The 20,955-nt window shown below is 38.0% G+C and overlaps 1 protein-coding gene across 4 annotated transcripts in view; it reads right to left on the bottom strand.

Annotated features, from left to right (window-relative positions):
- Positions 1 to 20,395, bottom strand: part of Opn5 (opsin 5) — a 44,498-nt gene extending 24,103 nt beyond the window's left edge. Inside the window, exons 1-5 of one of the 4 annotated variants that reach the window (XM_078019915.1) lie at positions 20,210 to 20,395; positions 17,210 to 17,297; positions 16,207 to 16,277; positions 11,119 to 11,289; positions 7,423 to 7,757 (exon numbers count right to left, since the gene is read on the bottom strand). In XM_078019915.1, the coding sequence (XP_077876041.1) occupies positions 7,423 to 7,757; positions 11,119 to 11,289; positions 16,207 to 16,277; positions 17,210 to 17,297; positions 20,210 to 20,339 (795 nt within the window). In that variant the 5' untranslated portion in view covers positions 20,340 to 20,395. Of the gene's footprint in view, positions 1 to 7,422; positions 7,758 to 11,118; positions 11,290 to 16,206; positions 16,327 to 17,209; positions 17,298 to 20,209 lie in introns of those variants that run through there. The other 3 variants (XM_021721840.3, XM_078019917.1, XM_078019916.1) reach the window with 3 other exon arrangements.
- Positions 20,396 to 20,955: the final 560 nt, after the last annotated feature.

Here is a 20,955-nt window from a genome sequence, read left to right on the forward strand (position 1 = left end):
AAAGAAAGAAAAAAATGCTAGTGAGAAATTCACTTTGATATGGAAAAACAGCAAAGGGAGATGAGGCTAGGAAGAAAGATATGCACTCAGGGTTTTATATGTTACTGAACTTGAACTGAACACTTTGTGCTTTGAGGCAGTAGTAGGTTTTGAGCAGGAATGATGAGAGCTCTGCTTGAGATTAACCTATAGAATGAAATGTTGCATGGAGAAATAGAAGCCTAAATATCATTGTTTATTCATTTAATCAACAAGTATTATTAAGCATGTTTTGTGTAACGTTTATTGCAACGAACAAAGCAGATACATCCTGCCCTCATAGAATCTCCATTGTTAGCAGAGTTGTTGACCAACTGTATGAACAAGAACTTAGAGTAAATTTCCTACACCAGAAAATACAGTCCAAAATTTGTTGTTTTTTTTTTTGTTTTGTTTTGTTTTGTTTTATTTTTGAAACAGGGTCTCCCTAAGTTGCTCAGACTGACCTTGAACTTTGAATTCTCCTGCTTTGGCCTCCCAAGAAGCTAGGATCATAGGAACACACCATCATTCCCTGCTTTGGGCTTTATTTTAAAGTTGAACTATTTCAGAGAGAGAGAGCTAATTGAGAGAGTGCATTACCTTCAAAGTATTCCAATACTGTTATATACTAGAATATTCTTTCTGTAAGATAAATAATAAAACTATATTTGAAATCAGTCCTCTAATACACATCTGTCTTTTGTCACTTCATTTGAACTTATTTTCATCATCCCAGTTATCCTCTGCTTTAGCATTCCCAGCATTACTCCCCCTCCTAGGAGTTTTATAGAATTGCCGTCAAAGGCATCAGGTGACTCTGACCAATCAGAGGACTACGTGCCCTTGGCTACAGCGCTATGAACAGGGAGCTTGATCATAATCATCTTGGGGGTTTTAGAAGTGAATGTCCCTTTTATCTCTGAGTTCCCTAAAAGCTTGGGATTATGTAAGAATGGACCTATCTGAGGCTGCTTCACTTCCCTCCTCCTTCTCTCTTCCCTTAATTTAAGGGGGAAAAAGTTATGTAAAAGATCAATGATAAAAGGCGAAACACAAAGTGCTTCATCGGTAATAAGTAAATTCATAGTATTTATGAATCCTGTTTTAGAAGGTTGATCAGAAATGTTTTACTTACAACAAAGTCATGTGTATGCATGCCTGTTTCATTATGCTTTAGTGGGGGCTAAAAGCTATTGTACATAGAAAATGGTCCAAGCCTCAGTCTATGACCTGCAGACTAGCCTGTCTGTTCACACCTCACACAGCTTGGTGGAGTATATAAGAATGACGCATGGCAAATCTGCTCTAAAGTCACAGACTCGGACTCCAAAATCTCAAAGCTCATTTCCAGAAATAAACTGCAGGGGGAAAAAAAAAAAACTTAATACTATCTGTTTTGCTCCACTTTGCAAATAGAGAATCTGAGTCCCCAGGAGATAAATCAAGTGAGCCCAGCATTCCTGTGTGTCCTGCAGCCTTGTTTAGTGCCCTGAGCCAAAGTTCTCACCTGTGTTTAGCAGTTATAAACTCTTCAGATCTAATGCACACATATGGCTCCCTCTTCCGTTGAGTTTACTTTTCTATCAGTTAGGAGGTGCTCACCCAAGAGAAATTTTCATTTGGTTTGGTTTGTCTGACTTTTGTTTGCAAATGGAATGGATGCCTCAAGGCTCCCAGCAAGGGCCTTCTTTTTCTAAATCTCCAAATAAACACTAACTATATAAATAAAGCTTGCCTTAGCATTTGTCTAGGGACTTAACACAGCCCCATCCTTGCTTCTTTGGTGAGTCATATGATGTTTCACAGTGTCTCAAAAGCTGATTTCTATGTTGCTGCCAAGTCATTGACAAAAAATAGATTGGTAGTTGGTCCAGAATATCTTCTACATTTTACATGATTTCTACTATTTTTGAATAGTATGCAGTGGAGGAAAAATTTCAAGCATTATCTCTTTTAAATGGACATAGGTGAATTACACATACACATAAATAAAGAGCACATAGAAAATGAATCATTGTGGGTTTTCTGAATTTAGAATAAAGAACAATGACTAGAAATTAAGTTTAAAGATGAAAAGGGGACAAAAGGCTAAATCTAAAAAGACAGTGAAGAATGTTATTTGTGTTTCTGAAGCTTCAAAGTTAATATGAGACCCATTCACTTTCTATAACCCTCTCATTTTAAAAATACACTCCACAATTATTAGGCATTTTAATATTAAAACCATTCTATGATATACTCCACAAAAGTTTCTAAAACTTTCCTGTTGTATTCCATTTTTCCCTACTTTTCTACTTGGCTGTAAATGGTTTTAATCTTTCCAACAGTTTGTTCCTCACTTTCCTCCATTCTAGGTACATCTTTATTTATATTTTCTAAAACTGACCGCCCAAATATCTTTAAGCCAGTTCAAACAAAAATATCTGTGCCTGTCAACTTTTCTAAGTTGTTTACTTTGTTTAATGACTTCACTTTCATCTCTGCCTTTTGGTTCACTGGCAAAGCAGTAGAACTTCAAATTCCTAAATTAGACAATTCTTGTGGGAGGAAAGTCACAGAATTCGTGTTTAGCTTATACAAAAGAATCATACATCTGCAGCCCAGTTCATTTTAAATACATCTTGCTGCACAGGACTAAGACAGTGTTTTCCAGCTCTAGTTCAGACTGGCATTAAGTGTCACAGTAGCAAAGTTGCACATAATCACTCAATTCCAGTGAATTGACCAATTAAAGCAATCATTGAATCATGGTTGAAAGTAAATTCTTCAAGTTACATATGACTCTGCCTCTGAGTCCAATACATTTGAACCTTTCTAGCACAAAGGTTTCTTAGGTCCTATCTTCCTTCAGTGGGTAAGGCAGTGTGGAAGAGTGGAAAAGTCACTGGCTGAGATACTTTGGGTCTCTCCACTAATCATCGTAAGTGGGACAAAATCCCTGAGGCTCTTTGAACATCCATTTCAGAAGGAGAGCCCAGTCCTCCCGCCAGGCTATTTCTCACAGTTATGAATAAGACTTAAGCTAAGGTTAAAAGCTGTAAGTTACCTTAAATAATGAAATAGAAGAGGACATGGAAATAATGTGAAAATAAAGGCTTGAAAGGAGAGCCAAAGTGATGTAATAAATTCCCCATTGATAACAAGATTGAATCACATTACAGAACCAGTTAGACAAGGGCATTCCAGTGACTAGGGGAAGATGAGGTCACCAGAAAAGAAATCACTACATCTGTACACTGAAGAGAAGGGGAAAGAGGTGGAGGTGACTGCTTTTAGGAAAGCATGTGATTGACAGGAGCGTAGGGATGAAAAGATTTGGATTTTCTATCTTGGGTCCAGCTAGCAAGTACATGGATTTGCTCCTGAGCAGTGAGAAAATGATACTCAAAGGTGGTAATAGGGTAATAAATTTAAGTTCTGAGACTGTTACCTTCCACATGTGGGACTGCCTGTCATTGAGTAATTCTATCAATAGTGAGTAGAAGGAGGAGAACTTGACAACTATCACATGCTTTCTTGGGCTCTCAATGTTCTCATGTATATAAAAATCATGGTGGTGATACTTGACTTTCACATTACCTTTTAAGAAATTAAAAATGCAACAATCTTAGCATGTTTTCTTTGACTTTTTTCCCCTTCCTTCTATTTAATCCATAGAACAACAATGAAAGCCAACTGTCCCAGACCCACCTCCACAAACTGATAAAGAAAAATTTTCTGAGATCTTTGTTGCACTGCCATATGTTAACCCTGGTTGCAATCCAAGCAGAAAATATGAATTCATCCTTCAAAAAAAAAGAACTCCACACTTTCCAGATGCAATTTTCTCAAATCTTAAAATAACACAACTCTAAAAACAAGCAAACGCTGCAATTGAAAAGAAAGGAGGCAAACCAGGTCACGTCTCTCATTGTGCCTGTGTTGGGAGTTCTGGTTCAAACTAAACACAATATACCATGACCAGGCAGTGGTTGGCTTAAAAAAAAAAAAAGAAAAGTAAGAAAGAAAGGAAAAAAAGAAAAGAACGAGAAAGTAATTTATAAATGTCTAGTTCAACATTATGTTCATTATGGGTGATCCAAGACCTTGAAGTGGGACTATATTTCTTGGAAGGAATAGATTTTCAGGTTGAGAAAACACTGGTTTTAGTAATAAAAGCCATCACTCATACCTTAAGTAATCAAACCAATGTATCTATTTTCACAAAACCTCAGAGTTTTGAAATAATCAAGCTATCATTTAAATTCTCTCCCCCATCCTCTTTCATATATGAAAAAACTAAGACCCAGAAAGATTTACTAGTTTTCCCAAGGTGAATCTGTCATTATTCTGAGTTGCAAGAAAAACAGAAATTTATTTTGGCTGAGTGAGGCAGAAAGGGGATTTCTTTAAAGGATATTGGTTAATGCAGAGAGCATCACTGAAAAGGTTAATGGATATCCAGCAAACAGAAATGATAATTAAAACCCTATGTGTGAACTGGTTTTGACACAGATACTACTGCTGCTGTATCTCTGAGCTCAGGAGAATGCTCCCTGCACTTGATTCTCTGTCACCAGGCTCCAGACAGGCTGATCTCTGGTGCCAGAGTCCTTAGCTGTGCTCCAATCAAAGGGGCAGCCTATGAAGCAAATGATTGACTTTTTCAGTATTACTTAAGAGTTATATAACTCCTCCCCTTATCCTCAGCAAGACACAAAAGGTTGGCAATTCCTCAGACACAGAAGGGGTTCAACTACTGGGAACCAAAATAAATAACAAATGTCAATTATATCAGACCTTTCAGGCAGCTAGTGGTCAAGCTGGAATTGACTGCTAGTTTGAAATTCTTTTCATTATTAAGTGACTCTGATCTAATCCCCCTTTAACAAATATATAGTAAACACTTGCCATGTTTGAGACATTGTGTCCTCAGAACACAGAATGATCAAAAAGACATGGTTTCTCCAGCAGGCCTTATTGACTAGTGGTAAAGATGAACATTGAATATATAAGCACAAAAATAAGTGTGTGATTTTAAATTAGTTTGAAAATTGACATGTTCCAAGAAGGAAATAGAGAGGTCATAATGAAACATCATAGTAGGAAGTCTTGAATTCAATTTTGGAAATGTGCCTCTGGGAAATGATATTTAAGAGCAACAAAGAAGAACAAAGGAAAGGAATTAATTAATTGGTTTAAAAAAAAAAAAGAGCAATACAGTTCAGCTTTCCCACAAACTGCCCTGAGAATCCACACCAGGGAGTCCCCTGAACCCGAACCCTGGTTGATAGATAAAATTCGATGAGCAATAAAGGAGAGGAGCTTAATAGTTTAAGAGCTTTAAAAAGGCTTCACAATCAATGGGAAAGAACACAGAAAAAAAAACAAAATGTCCCATAAGGTATAAAAGGAACAGAGGCACTCCAGCCAGGGGTCAAGGGACCTCTTAGCAGTGATCAAGGTGATTAAATAAACTTGGTTTATTCACTTAGGTATTCATTCAAGCAATCTGGATTAAATGTCTAGCAGGTGGCAGGCTGTAAGTTACAGAAGCAAATAAAATATGCAGCACCTGCCTTCACCCCACATCCTGTCTTGTGCAAAAGAGTGACAGACGCATGATTTGGTTTGACAAGTGTGGCTAAAGGAAGGGCTCTTATGGCCCATAGTGGGGGGGGGGAGTTTCTGGTAGAAATAAGAGATACCAAGAGAAGACCAGATACCTACAAATTCTGTATACAAATGATCTGATGTCATAGGTGACCAACATATGTTAAATGAATTAACATGAAGTAGAAACATACATGGCATAATATTGGGGAAAATCGATCTATACTTCTCATATTGCCTTCACTGTCACTCCACTATTCCCCTCATTAAATCGGCAGCAAGAGTGTTCACTGCATTGTGTGAGTATTTTTACAAGCAGAAATAACCAAAGAAACAAGACATTCATTTCTCAACTTCTCAGTTTCAGAACAGAAATTTGAAATTTATGGAGAGAAAACAGTTGAGAGTAAAGGGTTTTGAGCATGGGGGGTGGGGGGAATGACTTTTGTGAAGTCAAAATTCTAAAAGATACCAGGCATTACTCATGAACAATTTAGAGGATGTGCCTATAAGAGCCAATTTTCCACTCTGACAGAAAAAGAGCCTACAGCTCAGAGGCAAAGGAGAACATGAGAGAAGCTGGTAACTGACCTTGAGATGGTGTCCTGAACCCACCTTACAGAGTTAAGCACCAAGTTAATAAGTGACAACAACCAGACCAGGAGCTCCAAAACATTGGCACCATGGCATTTTAAAAAATCTCCCTGGAGCTCATAGATTGCTGTGGGAAAAGCAGGGAGATCCCTCGGTGTGAGTGTGTGTGTGTGTGTGTGTGTGTGTGCACTCACATGTGTAAAATACTTCTGTTTATAGTCTGTGAAATTTCAGACTGCTACAAGTTTAGTGAAATTAGCATTCTTTAAGCATTAATTAGAAGCAAGCTACAAAGTAGAGAAAGGTTTCTAGATGAATGCCAATTTTTAGCTTGACAAGATCAGACCAGCAGAAAGCAGTCCCAGATAATAACTCAGCTAGAAATAATTAGAGTACACAGAGAACTAAATGATTTTGATCCCTGAATCCAGGAAGATAGCCTTTAAGTAATAAGCTTTTAGACCAAGCTGTTCTGAAGATCAGAAGCACCACGTGAACAAGCAAATTGTTAATCCTGAGCAGTAGTTGAATGGAGGAAAGACTTCAGAGACTATGAAAAGACCCAGCATGAAGTTGTTTCTTCTTATATTACCTACTAGGAGAAATTGAGGTCAAAATTGAGTAGTAATTGAAAATGGTGTGAATTTAGGACAAAAGTCACAACAGAAAGTTTTATTTTTCAATATGGCCGAATTTTGATGTAAATTTTTCCAAAAAGATTAATTAGAAACATTTTATATTTAGGATATTAAAATATATTTTATATACCAACAAAGCACAGACATGTTACATATACTATTATGTAGTATGTGTTAGAAGAATAAACTACATATAGAAAAAAATCATTTATAAATATGCATATGTGAATATATACGTCTACACTTTTCATTTAATATCCATTTAGTTATCAGGTCTAGGGTAAGCCTAATCATTTGATAAACATAGTTCAAGTCAAGTAGAATGACAACAAGAAATCAAATTAAATCCTATGTACCAGTCAATACCTCATATATGCAGTGAGCTTTAGAAGTATCGGCTGAACAAGCTATCCACCCCTCAAGAATACACAGTGGTTTAGATAAGCAATGATAACCTTCAGAAGCACACAAGCAGTGGGAATTCTAGGTTTTCCCAGTCCCAACATTCCCAATCCTCTGGGTCCTTTGAAGGTTTAATTGATCAGAAAGCACCTCTTTAAATTGTGTCTGCAATTACCTTGGTGAGCTTCATTTCCAGAACGTGGCTGCTGTGGATCCGACTGTCAAAATGAGCCACCTCCTTGGAAGAGGACTTAACCTTGGCAATGATCTTCACATAGGAGAACACGATCACAGCGGTAGGGAGCAACAGGCAGAAGAAGAGGATGTTCAGGATGAAAACCTGGCCCCCAACTGAGGCCTGCGCCAGCCACCAGTCCAGGGTGCACGAGGTTCCGAAGGGCTCAGGTGCGTAGTCCCCCAGGCCCACCAGGGGCATGGTGGTCCAGAAGGAAGCATAGGCCCAGATGACTGCCAGGCAGATGAAGGCGTGCTTTCTCTTCAGCCAAACCCCTGGAGGCGGAAGAAGAGCATTACCCACATGGAATCTGCCCTGCACCCAGATACCTCCCCTCGATATGTCAAATTCCACCTTCAAAGATTTATTCCATTGAATTCTGGGAGACGTGGGCAGATAACTGAAGCCTGAGGGAGAGTGGAGTGAAGCAGGGAAAGTTCCAGAGCTTGGGCCTTTCTCCAGGAGAGTGACACTTTGAAGAGAATTCACAGGGAAGACTTTCTCTAGGCACCTGGGAGCTTTGGGAGGGAGAAGTGGCAAAGGCTTGGAAATGGGGTGAGTAAAAATACCAGAGGATACTGACAATGGAGGACCTCGTGAGAACAGTTCTCATCTCCACGGCCGTGTTAGTGGGTCATCCAATGATCCAAGGGAGAATCCTTCAGGGGAGGTGTGCAATCACAAAGCATCGCTTGTGTCTTTAAAATACCTTTCCTCTTGAAAGTTTTTGTGTCTCTAATCTCCTTTGCCTTCCTAAGAACTCCTTGAGTGGGGATTGGTGCATCATGCTTATGACACTGCGGTGTAAGGCTAAAGTGGATGACTGTGCATGGTAATTCGTGGATCAGATTTGTACCCCCTGGACTGAATCTTCAAACTCTTCCCACAATGGTGGTATTCACACAGCCACGGTGGGAGAGGTAGAGAATCTAAGCAGGTTGCATTGTGTTCTGCAAAAGTAATTATGTGAAAATATTTTCATAAGAATAAAAAAAAGAGCTGTTTTTCGGTACTGGCTTCTTAACTAAAAGAAAATGGCAAGAGGAAGAAATAGTACAGTCATCTAAAAAAGGCTATAAAATACTAATGCACTAATGATCATTTCCTGAAGTTCAACACAACCAGCAAAGACAAGCCAGCCTGACTTCATGCTGCAGCTGCCACGGAAAATGACCTTCATATCCCACTCATCACCTTGGAGGAAGAGGGCCTGGGAAGTGGCTCCTTACTGCTTTGGTTTTGTAGTAGTGAAGAAGAAATATCAAAGTGTATTCAATAAAAGCTAAATTCTTTCTTTAACATAAACTCGGGATCTGCCTCTGCTTAGGGTAGTGTGAGAACGACAAGGTTGTTTCTAGTGTTTGAATGCTCATGTAACCTTTCCAGATATCCAGTGTTCCTGACAGTAAAATAAAGGAAATAAGACTATATTGTTTACATGTTTCAATAAAGGTTAAATAAAATAATGTAAGGAGCTTGCTTTGCAAACTATGAAGCACTACATTAGCACAAATTTTTACTCCTCTGTAAATGTGTCTTGTTTAGCACTAATAATAAATATAACAATGTTTCTGTGATCTATTGTCTCCTTTTTTAAAAAAATGCATGGCATTTTTGTATCATGAAGTACAAATTTCTCAAGCCCAACCAGATAAGGGTAGCAATCATGTAGCCACAAAATATGTCAGCGCTTGATTATCCGTTATAACAGATAAAAACATTGGCAGGGAGAACCACATATATTCATGGGAATGTGCAGAGGCATACGGATAAGCATTCATGATTAGGGTTACTTAAGTGAGGTGTTTCATACTTACATTCGAATATGGTGAAAGGCTGTCAAGTACAGGAGGGAGTAGATTAGTAGATTGGTTCTGTGTTGCTCCAGAAGTCAGAACTAGGACCAATGGGTGGAGGTTACTGGGAGGCAGTTTTGTCTCAATATAAGGAATAACATTGTAACAATGAGAGCAGACCAATCAGAGAATGGGCTGCCTTGTGCAGTAGTAAGCTCCCCGTCACTGGTCACTGGAATTATTCAAGAAGAGGCCAAGTGGTCATCTCTCAGGGATGCCTTAAAGCAGTCTACCACATTTCATGGGAGAAAGGTCTACATGTCCCCAAGCGACCTTCTAATTCCAACATTCTAGGACACTGTGTGGAGGGTTTAATAGTGCATCAGATTAAATGATGAAACCATATGACTGAGGTTAAACCTTAAAGAAGCTGGAAAATAGACACAGTTCCCATACTGCCGTGATCCTGGCGGTGGGCAGCAGCATCCCTTTAGTAGACAAAAAGCTTAAACTCAAGAAAATACTTAAAAACAGAGACATCAAGGTTTAGTATTCCTCAAGTACTCCCAGGAAGTTCAAGTTTCTGCCTCCTTGTCTATAAAGTTTATAGTTAAACTTAAAATCTGCTTGGCATAACAAAAAATAATAATAATAAGCTTGTGGAAAGAATTAGACTCTGATGTCATCCAGAATATGTATAATGGTATTTTTTTATTTTATCATAAATTTTGATTCAAGCTGCTTCTGTTGGATGTTGTAAATGTTCAGAAAAGAAGACGCAATTTAAAAAAAAAAAAAAAAGAAGTAGGTACTTTATCATGAAGATGGTGGTTCATACCCCCTGTTCCCATGCATGGTCTTTCTGGTGTCTAGGGGCTGTAAATTGCTAAAATAGGAAGGGAAATTCTGCCCTAATGAAATTTCCAGGTCTACTTGATCTTCTCCACCTCAGTCTCCTGGCCATACTCTGTCCCCATGTCACAACCACTCTAACAGGTTGACAACAAAATAGCTTCATACAGAGAGCATCAGAATTACTCCCTAGTTACACTTGGTTCTCAGTATTAACATAAATGCCCAAAGCTTCTTTTTCAGGTTCAATAAATTCCCAGAACCACAAGAAGCAAAAATGCTACAAATTATTTTTAAACAGTAAATGGTCTTTAATCTTTAAGGCAGGGGAACCCTTAGGCTCTGCAAACTTATTCACTGCTGTCTCTCCACTCACTAATTCTCTTAAGCTGTCATTTTTCTAGCTACCAATACCTCCCCCCAATTAAAAAAAAAAACTGCTAAGTGGTATATCTGTATTTCTGTATGTGTGTCCTTTCATACAGCAATAGCAGCATGTCTCTCTAGACCTGAAGGTGAATTTTGGAATTCCTTATCTCCAAAATCACAGGGAGCCTGGAACCTAAAGCAAAAATAGGAGTAGCTCTTCTTATCATTACAGTTCCTATGTAGGGAATCGGCTAACCTTGCAGACCTCAGGCATTTTTGTTTGTTTATTTGCACTACAAAATATGGTAGAAGCTTACAGACTATACAAGAAAGTGATCATTTTTAAAAGCACTGCAACCAAACACCAGACATTATTTTAAAGTAGTATTAAAAGAAACCCATAAAAAAAAATAAAAAGTAAAAAAAATAAAAGAAACCCATGTTGGCACAGGTCAAATCTTTAAACATGTGTTAGAATGAGATAGGCTATAAATAGAAATACTCTTGGTCTCTGAGGTTATTAGTAATCTTTATTTATTAACTGTATAAAATATGTACAGCTATGACATTCAATGCAGCTAACTTTGACTCGCAGGGAAGGAGAAACCTTCCAACTTACCATAAGATAAGTAGCAGATTTTCAGGTAACGATCCAGGCTAACAGCTGTCATGGTAATGAGGCTCCCACAGCCAAAGAAAAATCCAGCCCATCCATACCAACGGCAGCCAATCCAGCCGAACACCCAGCGGTGACAGAAGCAAGAGATGATGGTGAATGGCTTGCCTACAACTGAAGCACCAAGCAGGCTGTCAAGGGAAGTTCCTTGTAGTTATTTTCCTACCTCCTCAAATCGCATGGCTCCACTTCACTGAAGCACAGGTGCATATGTAAACACACACTCGTGCCACACACATGCTTCATTATGCAGAACTTCTAGATTAATAAAATGCTGGCTGCCCAGAGAGGTTTTCCAATATCCCAATAGCCAAACATAGTGAAAGAATACAGAAGGAATTTTCTAAAGTAATTCTAACTACAAAGAACTGTCTCAAAGATACTCAGCTTTAGGAAACACAGAGATGTGATGTCAGTGGGCAGTGCCAGCCATCTGGTCCTTTTTAATATTTTGCTGAATTGGCTCAGCAATTTGAAAATCAAGGGGAAAGGGCCATAGATTCACAGTGAAATATACAAAAGAAAATGTTCTCGAGGACAAATTTGCTATACTGATTTCCCCTCAAGAGTTCATTACTTTTCTTCCCTCCAAAGTTAGACATCCAAGCTGGAGTGATCAAGATGCAGTCATAGGAACCAGGTTTTATACAATACACTTTGCCACTCATTCTGCCACGGCCAACTCTGTAGAGATGGAGGTTCAACAAAACAGTGAGCCCATGAGATGGGATCCAAACCCAATACTGACATACTTACATAATCAAGTAATACTGGACCAGGCTACCTATAATACATACTTCTTGGCAGTCAAAATTCAAGGCTCATTCAACTTCCAAAATTCAAGGCTTTGAGAAATTTTTTTAATTTGCAAAAATCTGAAAAGTAACTAACATTGTGTGCCATAGCATTTCCAAATGTGTTCACTCAGAAACATATTTATTTTATATTAATTATTCCCTAGGAAATACTACTCCACAAATTACAAATTATGCTGTCATTTAACCAGGAAGAATTCCTTAAAATAATGCATCAGGTCTGGACTAAGGAATAATTTGATGCAAGGAATCTTTAACTCAAGTGTATGCCATATAGACATCCAATCAGAATAGCTGATTCCCTCTGTTATTTAAAGAACTGATGATAGGATATGATATAGACTCATGATTTTCTAATAATGATGATTTTTAACTCATTTATTTATTTTTGCTTAGTTTATTACAATGTCCAGGATTTCTGGTACAATGTTGAATAGAAGTAATGATAGTAGGTGTCCATGTATTGTGATGAATTTTGAAAGAAATATTTCTAATGTTAAATCATTGAGTGTGACATTTGTCCTAGCTTGTATCAGCCAAGGATCTCTGTTCTCATTCTGGTTTGTTAAGAATTTTTTTTTAACCAGAAATAGATGTTATGTTTTTATTAAATGATCTTTCTGCATTTTCTGAGGTGACCATAAATTTTTTGTTCTCATTTAATCTGTTAATGTAGTCTATTAATAGATATATAATGTTGACACAAATTTACATTCTTGGGACAAATGCTATGTTTTAAAATTTTTTTTAAATTTTTTTTTTAGGTGTTGATGGACCTTTGTTTTATTCATTTATATGCAGTGCTGAGAATCGAACCCAGTGCCTCGAATATGCTAGGCAAGCACTCTGCTACTGAGCCATAACCCTAGCCCCAAATGCCATTTTTTTTAAATAAAAACTTTGTGTACACAAAGTTGTCTACCAATGGAGAAAGGAAGAGATGAAGAAAGGAAGAATGAAGAAAAAATATTTTTTTTAAAAAAAAGGAAGCAAAATAGTGATTTTCATCCACCTCCATCTCTTCCACCTAGAGGGCATCATAAGTGTGTTGGACTTGAAAAAGGGAAGTTGGTTCCTAACACCCATAGGCAAGTTAAGCCCTTAGGGAAGGGAAAGCAAGAGGTTTTCTACCACACATAGCCCTGTTCAGAGAAAGGATGGGTTCTGAGGCTGTAACTTCAGAAGGGAAGGTTGAATTGATGCTGAAGAGTAGTAAAGTACACCAGAAGCAGAAAGTATGAATTCCATGCACATTGTAAGAATAGTGTAAATGATTTTCTAAAAAAAAAAAAAAAAAAAAAAAAAGAACTTGTCCTTTTAATGTCCTTTTTTTTGCTTATATTATTTCTTTGTGCTTTTTATCAATGAATAGAACATACTTTATTCAGTCATAGTATTTAATCTTTAGCCTCCTCCAAAAGACTCTGCCGGGGAAGCTCTTCACATTCTATATCTGACCTACATATGAAAAGAAAACTGAGTGATATGCACAGCCTGCAGGTGCTAGCACACAAACCACCCCCCAAGTCCCCATCTTAGTGTAGAAAGGTATGCCAGAGTTCCTTTTAGTTCAGTCAATTGTCAAGTGTTTACTCAGCCTTCTGTAAGCTAGACAGGTCTTCTCTAGGTGTCTAGATAGCGCCACTATCCCACTTACTGGACTGGGCATCCTTTCACAAAAGCCTTTTAATCCTGGTTAATCTAACCCCATGGCCAGTGAAGTATTACAGTGTAAAAGAGCTATTCTTTTCTTCAACAAATAATCACACAGCACCTACTATGTAACAAGTACAAAGCAAGATGCTGGAGGGCCAGGTGGAGATCATGACTGACAAATTGATTTTCTAATGGGGAGAGCAAATGAAAAAACAAATTTGTTTTACGTGATTTGGTATGATGGAATGATAAGTGGTGATTAGTGATGTGAAGATAAATAGAATAAGGAGAGAGACAGAAAGATGCCTAAATCAATGGGAGAGAATTTGAACAGATATGTAGAGGGAGAAGATTTCAGGCAGAAGAGAAAACAAACTCAAAGACTTGGGGGAGAGGAGCCAGCTGGGTGGGTGCCAGAGGCAGCAAAAGAAAAGTGAAAAAGATCCAATGCAGTGTAATTAGCATCTGTTGTATCTATGGACCCCTATTAGTCCAAGTCTCCGGCTTCTTTCTGGAGTGGAGTTTTTGATGAGCTTCAGATAGGTTATCTAGAATGTTGATCTCTCCTCTAGGATACATCCCAAACTGACTGATGTTGGAAGCACTGGAGAAGGTGTTTTCTTTTGCTTCAAATGTCAATGTCCTAGATGTTCTGAATTTATCTGGAGTGATCCCAGACATCACCATACTTTCAACTCCCCAGGTTAATTTAATATATATTCACAACTGAAAGACATTGGAACTTAAGACAACACATGTTAATTGCATAGATGCAATACATCTGGTCTTTAGGCTATGCCTCTGCAAGGTGCTTATAATGGAATACAGCAGGGAAAAAAACAGACAAAAAAATTAAGATTTATTGGAAAAGCAAACATACTATAAATGTTCAGAATAATCTAGGTTAATCAGGGAAAGCTGTCACATGAAAGAAAGTGCTTTCTGATGAATCACTCCAAAGACATGAAGAGTAATGGAATGATTTGCGCAATTTTAGAGCAGACTTGCTTGGCTGGAAGCATTTTTGGTGTATCAGACCAATTAAGGTCATTTTTATTCAAACCTAGTCTAATTCAGCCTTAAGCATGAGTCTGGTTTTATTCACTGGTGAAGGATGTAGTTGAAATGACAGATTTCATTCAGGCATTTTGTGTTCAGTACCAGGGAGAAAACCTTCTGAGACCAGCAGGCTGAGCTGGCTGGGAAGCTACCATTCCTGTTGTGGCACCGCCATCGTGTGGCAAGAGTCAAAATGGCAGCCATTGTGCAGCCTCGAAAATTCCCAGGGGGCAGTTCATCCTATTTTCACAGAAAGGAGGGACCCGGCACATCATGTACTCTTAATGTATAAGTTCATTTACTATGAGAGCTCATGTTACTCCAGCCTGTCCTTAATGTGTAAAACCTTCCCAAATAACCAAAACCAAAAAACTCCCAATAAGAAAGGAACATATCTACTGCTAAGTAATAGTGATTCAACAGGTAAAGGTTTATTATTGAGTCTTGCTTTTAGAAACTGGTAGCAGCAGAAAAGAAAAAAAAAACACTTTTGAAGAAAGAAACATTATCAGAAAACATTTTAAAAGGAAACTGATGATGAAAAACTGCTAAAAGGTTTCTAGAGAGAAGAAGGAGCCAAAGGAGTGGGGTTCAAATGCTATTTCCCCAACAAGCTAAGACACAAAACTCAATAGCAGATATTGGGATTCAAGGAAATATTATTGTACAAATAGAATTTTATAGAAGTAAGCAACAAGATGTGACTTATCCAAAGTCATTCATATTTTTAAAACCCTTATGGTTAAAGAAAAATTTTATTCCAACTCCTCCTTTTGGGGAATATCAAAGAATAAAAAAAATAGGATAGAAAACATGGTTCTCAATTTTGTCCATGTGTTAACTTCCCTGGAGATTCTAATTTTAAACATCCAAATGCCAAGGAAATATTTTCAATCACTTAAATTATAATTTCTGTTATGGAATCTATCCATGAGGTTTTTTTGTTTTGTTTTGTTTTGTTTTGTTTTTAAGTTCCCCTAAGTGATGTTTTTGTGCAGCCAACATTGAGAATCATGGAACCAGAAGCTTCCTGTACTTGCAATCAGAACCGAAGTCACAATTAAATATACCATCAGCAGGGCAGCTCTTTCTATAATCACCTCTCATTTACCCTTCAAGATCCCTCCCCTTCAGTGTTCATTTTATCCAAACTTCCATAAGTTTGGATAAGGGTGAGAGGAGTGTAATGGGCCCCAAAGAGTGACCCGAAGTCTGCCCATCAGTTTCTGAATTCTGAATAAACCCAGTACACCTTGAGACTAAGGTAGAGTGTACTATTGCAAATTGAACCCTCAGCATCTAAAATGCCTGGCACATAGAAAATACCCAATAAATGATTTTCCTAGCCAGATAGCATACCATTGACAATCACAAGTACTGTGACTGATTTGCAATTGGAAAGCAGAAGTAGGTCCAGGTGAAGAGTGATCTCGCCGTCAATGAGTGTTCAGAATGGGGACTAGGTTAAACCCACAACGAGGAAACAACATGATTGTGTTACCTGAAATCCCCAGGTCACAGACGGCTAGGTTGATGGTCATTATTTCAGCAGGTCTCAGCTTCTTCTTTCGTCTAGAAGACATATAAAGGACATACCCATTTCCAAATGTGGACAGAATCCCTACAAAGAAAAATAAAAAAATCCCATCGTTAAAACTAATACTTAGAGTTCACTTGGATATGAAACACTTCTCAATTTCAAAAATGGACACCACAGATTTAGAGGGTAATGAGAGGACTCTAAACAAAAAATCTAAATTAAGAAGATGAAATAAAAAAGCATGAGTTGTGAGTAAACAGGTATGGGATGGGTTGCCTCCTAAGGGAAAGGAGGCAGGGATTATAAGACTGAACTTACCCAGAACAAGGAACGGCTAACTTCCCAGGTAGGCTCAGGAGGGTGTGGGAATCCCAATGGTCAGTTCTTGTACTGGCCCCCAGGATGGGGCATTTTCCTCAGCCATTTTACAGATTATTGGCTTTATAAAGCCTCGCCCTCTAGCAAGTGGGATCAACCCCTTGGCCTTTGATAAATTCTGAAGATGAAGTCAACCATTGGAGATGACTTCAGTGTCACTGCAGGCTCCCGAGGGAGCACCAGCATGCAGGAGAGGCAGGGACTAGAGAAGTCTAGCATGACCCCCTGCAAGCAAAGGGTCATTTTCTGGAGAAAGATCCCAGGACAGACTCCTGAGGAGACTAGGACGCTGAGTGTCTGGCAGACAGGACAGCCTTCCGCTGCTCCTGGACTAGATATCAAGGGTCAGTGGGTGACGAATGATAACATGGGCACTCCCCTCCCACCAAGGGGAGAGACAGTGACCCTCAACCCACCAAACCTAGCGACAATGGCAGAAATGTGTACCCACTTTTTATATCCTTTTATTAATGACTAATTGACTTTCACATTACAATGAAAAACTGTTCAAAAAAAGTTCTTACAAACCCAGTTTAAATCCAAAAAGACCCAATCCCTACTGACTTTAAGAAAAGAATACACCTACTTCCATAGCTTAACATGTAGAGTAGATTTCCTCAGGAATTCTTGCTTCATAGTGTAGCTGTGTATAAATGAGAATCTGGTACAGCTGCCTTTAGTAGTAAGGAATAAGGAGAGTATTAACAGGAGAAACCCAGATTTTTCTATTTTAATTTCTATTTTAATTTCTCCACCACAATTCATTTGTGGGGGCAAGGAAATAAATGTGTGTCTCTGCTGATGGTATGAAACCACCAGGAACTGACTGCATTCTGCTCTTAGATTTCTGACTCTCTGGAGTCAGTGCTGCTTCATGATTTATTGAGACCTCTTAAGCTCTCTTATAGCAGAAGAGGAGAAAAATAGAAGAGATGATGGAGACCTAGAGCAAACCAACTACAATGATACTCCTGCCTCATTAAAGAAAACCATTTAGCAAGGAACACTGGGAAAGCAAAGTGTAAAAATACAGCCTGAAAAATTATCAAGCTAATTCCAGATCTGTTGTATCGAAAATGAGATTTAAAATCTTAGTGTGTATGTGCATTCCATACGCAAGGCTCATTGGAACACCCTTTGTCATCTACACCTTGTTGGAGAATATTTTTCTTTTCTTAAATTTTCTTTACCAACCCTATTTCATAGGGTTTTACCCAGTGCCCAAAGCATGACCAGAAATAATCAATTCTCTCTTAGATACATGTAATTATTTCCACAGGCAATCTTATCTGCAGATGAGTGTTAAGAAAAAAGCAAATGTATTTTTAATACTAATCAAAGGAAAACAAGTTTTTGAAGAACCATGGAGTGGTATCAAAATCCTTGATATTTTATGAATTTTTAAAAATTTCTTAGATAGCCAGTTAATAAACTCGGCATTTACATAAAAAGTGGAGAGTGGGAAATGGGTCTTTATTTCTCCTGCATTCCAAACTCAAATTTATATTTTGTTTCATTGACTCCCCTAAAACTCCTAGTATTGAACAAAGATCACTAAGAATCTTATTCATTTCACCCTGGCTCTTTGAGAGGAATCTGGACACATCCATATAACCTCTCCTAAGAGAAGGTGACAATATGGGCCGAGCCCAAGACCTGGGTCTAGAATGAATCCAAACCCCTCCAGATGGCCCTTGCCTCACCTCAGTGACTCTTGTGTGACACATTTGTCTGCACCCCTTTTGCTGGGAACTCTTTTTGGACCTGATTTTCTAGCTCCATCCCAACTTTCCTTGTTTGATATGGTCCTGACTTCCCTTCTAACCTCACATGCAGCAAGTGGAACACTCTCCTCAGTTTCTCTGGTACTCACCCTGGTTGCCTCGCTCCCTGCAATCCTTCATTCTAAGAGTAGAATAGACTAATATTCCTCCCTATAATGTATTGTCCACAGAGATTGCACCTTTTCATTCATTCCTTGCAATCAATTGGAATAAATTGAATGCAATTTCTGGGACACTTACTTGTCTGCCTTTTGTAGTCATTGAAAATGTACATTTAATAGAAATGTGATGTGAATTTTACTACAAAATAATCTTTGTCGCAGCAGAGTGTTCAGAATTTTATTCACTGATCTCTACCCATCAACTTCAGAGTAGCAAAGTGTGGGTGCTCAGTCCATATTTGTGTTTGAAAGGACATGGGATTGCACTTGGAAGAAATAGAATTTGAGTAAAAGACTAACAAGCAATGAAAACAAGAACCCAGGGAATCACTTTGATGTATAATTTCTGATCCAATCTCATAGATTCCTTTTGCCTCAAGCACTGACCATAAAGGGATCTTGAGAAATTTCTAATGAGTTTTCTAATTTTAGGAATTAAATGAAATTCTTTGCCAGGAATAAATAGATGAGAGAAGAAAAGGAAGAGAAAAAGAGAGGGAGGGAGGGAACAAGGAAGGGAGGAACAGAGTAAGGGAGAGAGAAAGAAACAAAGTAGAGGAGAGAGGAGAGTAAGCAGGCTTGACCCAACATCTGAAAAGATTAAAGGCAGATAAACCTAGAGACGTAACCCACCTGCACACTGGTCACCCAAATTTAAGAATGAGATTTTAAATTTAAGAATAGTATTGTGATTAAATCCTAATTGTCTACATTAGTGCAGTCCAATAGATATATAATGTAAACCAGAAATGTGAGACACATATGTATTCTAGATTTTTACTTTAAGCAAGATAAAAAATATAGAGATAAATTGAATTTAATACCTTAATATTTAAGTTACTCTGATCTATCCAAGATACTGTGGTTTCATTATGCATTCAATTTTTCAAAATTGACAATGACATATTTTTACACGATTCTTTCTGGTACTAAGACTTCAGTATGCCGTATGTGTCTATACTACAGCATGACTCATTTGGAAGTCAACAGTTCACATGCTCAGGAACCATATATGGCCACTGCTTTGGATAGTATAGAAGCAGATGTACCCCTGTGTGGATTATGCACACAAAGTTTTTGATCAAAGCTGACTTCCCATTTATCACCAGCACATTTTCTCAATGCTCATCATAGTGATGTGATGGGACTTTAAATTTAGATGAAGTAAATGCAATATGTCTATTGTCACTATATTTCCCTGGTCCAAATTTTCCTCGATTGTAAGAAGAGGAAGCTGAACTAGATGATTTCTAAGATTCATTCTTAGTCTAAAATTTTCTAATTGTATCAAAATTATCTTTTAAAAAGTTAAAGAAAATCTTTAAATAATAGAATATCATCTCTTTTTATTATTCAGAAGATAAACTTACTAGCAAAGAAACCAGAATGAAATACTGTCTCAAGATAAACAATTTTTCTATAAAATTCTTTGGATTATCACTGAAACATTTATCCCTAATAACGTCAGTAATAGTCATTTCTATGAAACATTTATTGCATGCCACAATGCCACCCCACCTTCCCATTCTTTAACTCCACTAAAATACCCGGATAAATATTGAAATCATTTTTGCAAAATCCACATATCAGCCTGTGAACTTTTAAAAACAGTCTTTGCATAGAAGAATTAAGAATGCTTACCAATTATTGTCAGGTAAAAGCCAGCCACTAAATCCGCTTCCCAGGAAAGTTTGGAAGCAAAGGGATCCTCATCCCGAAGGTAGTGTGGCAGGTGCTCATCCTGGGGCAGGGCAGTGTGGTTTAATGCCATGCTGTTCTCAAGCCACCAGGGATCTGAAAAGCAATTTGGTAAAGATCTCAACAGACCTGAATAAGTCAACTTGAATCATCTCAGGATCTTGCTTCCTGTTTGAAAACAAAAAGCATGTTTCCAGCATCATGCATGATACTGTAGTAAATACCTGGTGAAATGGTTAGCATTTTTCTTCAATGATCTCAGTGTGTCAGTGCTTAGTTATTCAGTTAGCAGCTTCCTCATGCTACCTTCTGAGCCATTTCACCTTATAATAGGTTGCAATCCAAACAACTGGTGTATTGGTTCTCAGACATTTTTGCAAAGGTCTGAATTATGAAAACAGATTGTATAGAGTGTGGAGGTGACAAGTACTTTTTAGTTTGTCATAATATAATAATTTTTAATTATTTAAATTGCCCAGAAATGCATTGCCATTCACTATATGTTCAGTGATCTTTAGACTTTTGCCACAGAAAGAAATAAAGCATTGAGTACAAATGAACATGGATGCTTTATTGCATTGAGAGCTGGGAGACTGTGCCGAATGGCCTAGAATTGGGGGAGCATGTAACAAATAATTCAATCTTGATTGTAATACACAGATATCACAATCCATTGGAAGATTTGATTC

Source organism: Ictidomys tridecemlineatus, chromosome 8, assembly GCF_052094955.1.
Source record: "Ictidomys tridecemlineatus isolate mIctTri1 chromosome 8, mIctTri1.hap1, whole genome shotgun sequence".
In the NCBI taxonomy this organism is placed as follows: domain Eukaryota; kingdom Metazoa; phylum Chordata; class Mammalia; order Rodentia; family Sciuridae; genus Ictidomys; species Ictidomys tridecemlineatus.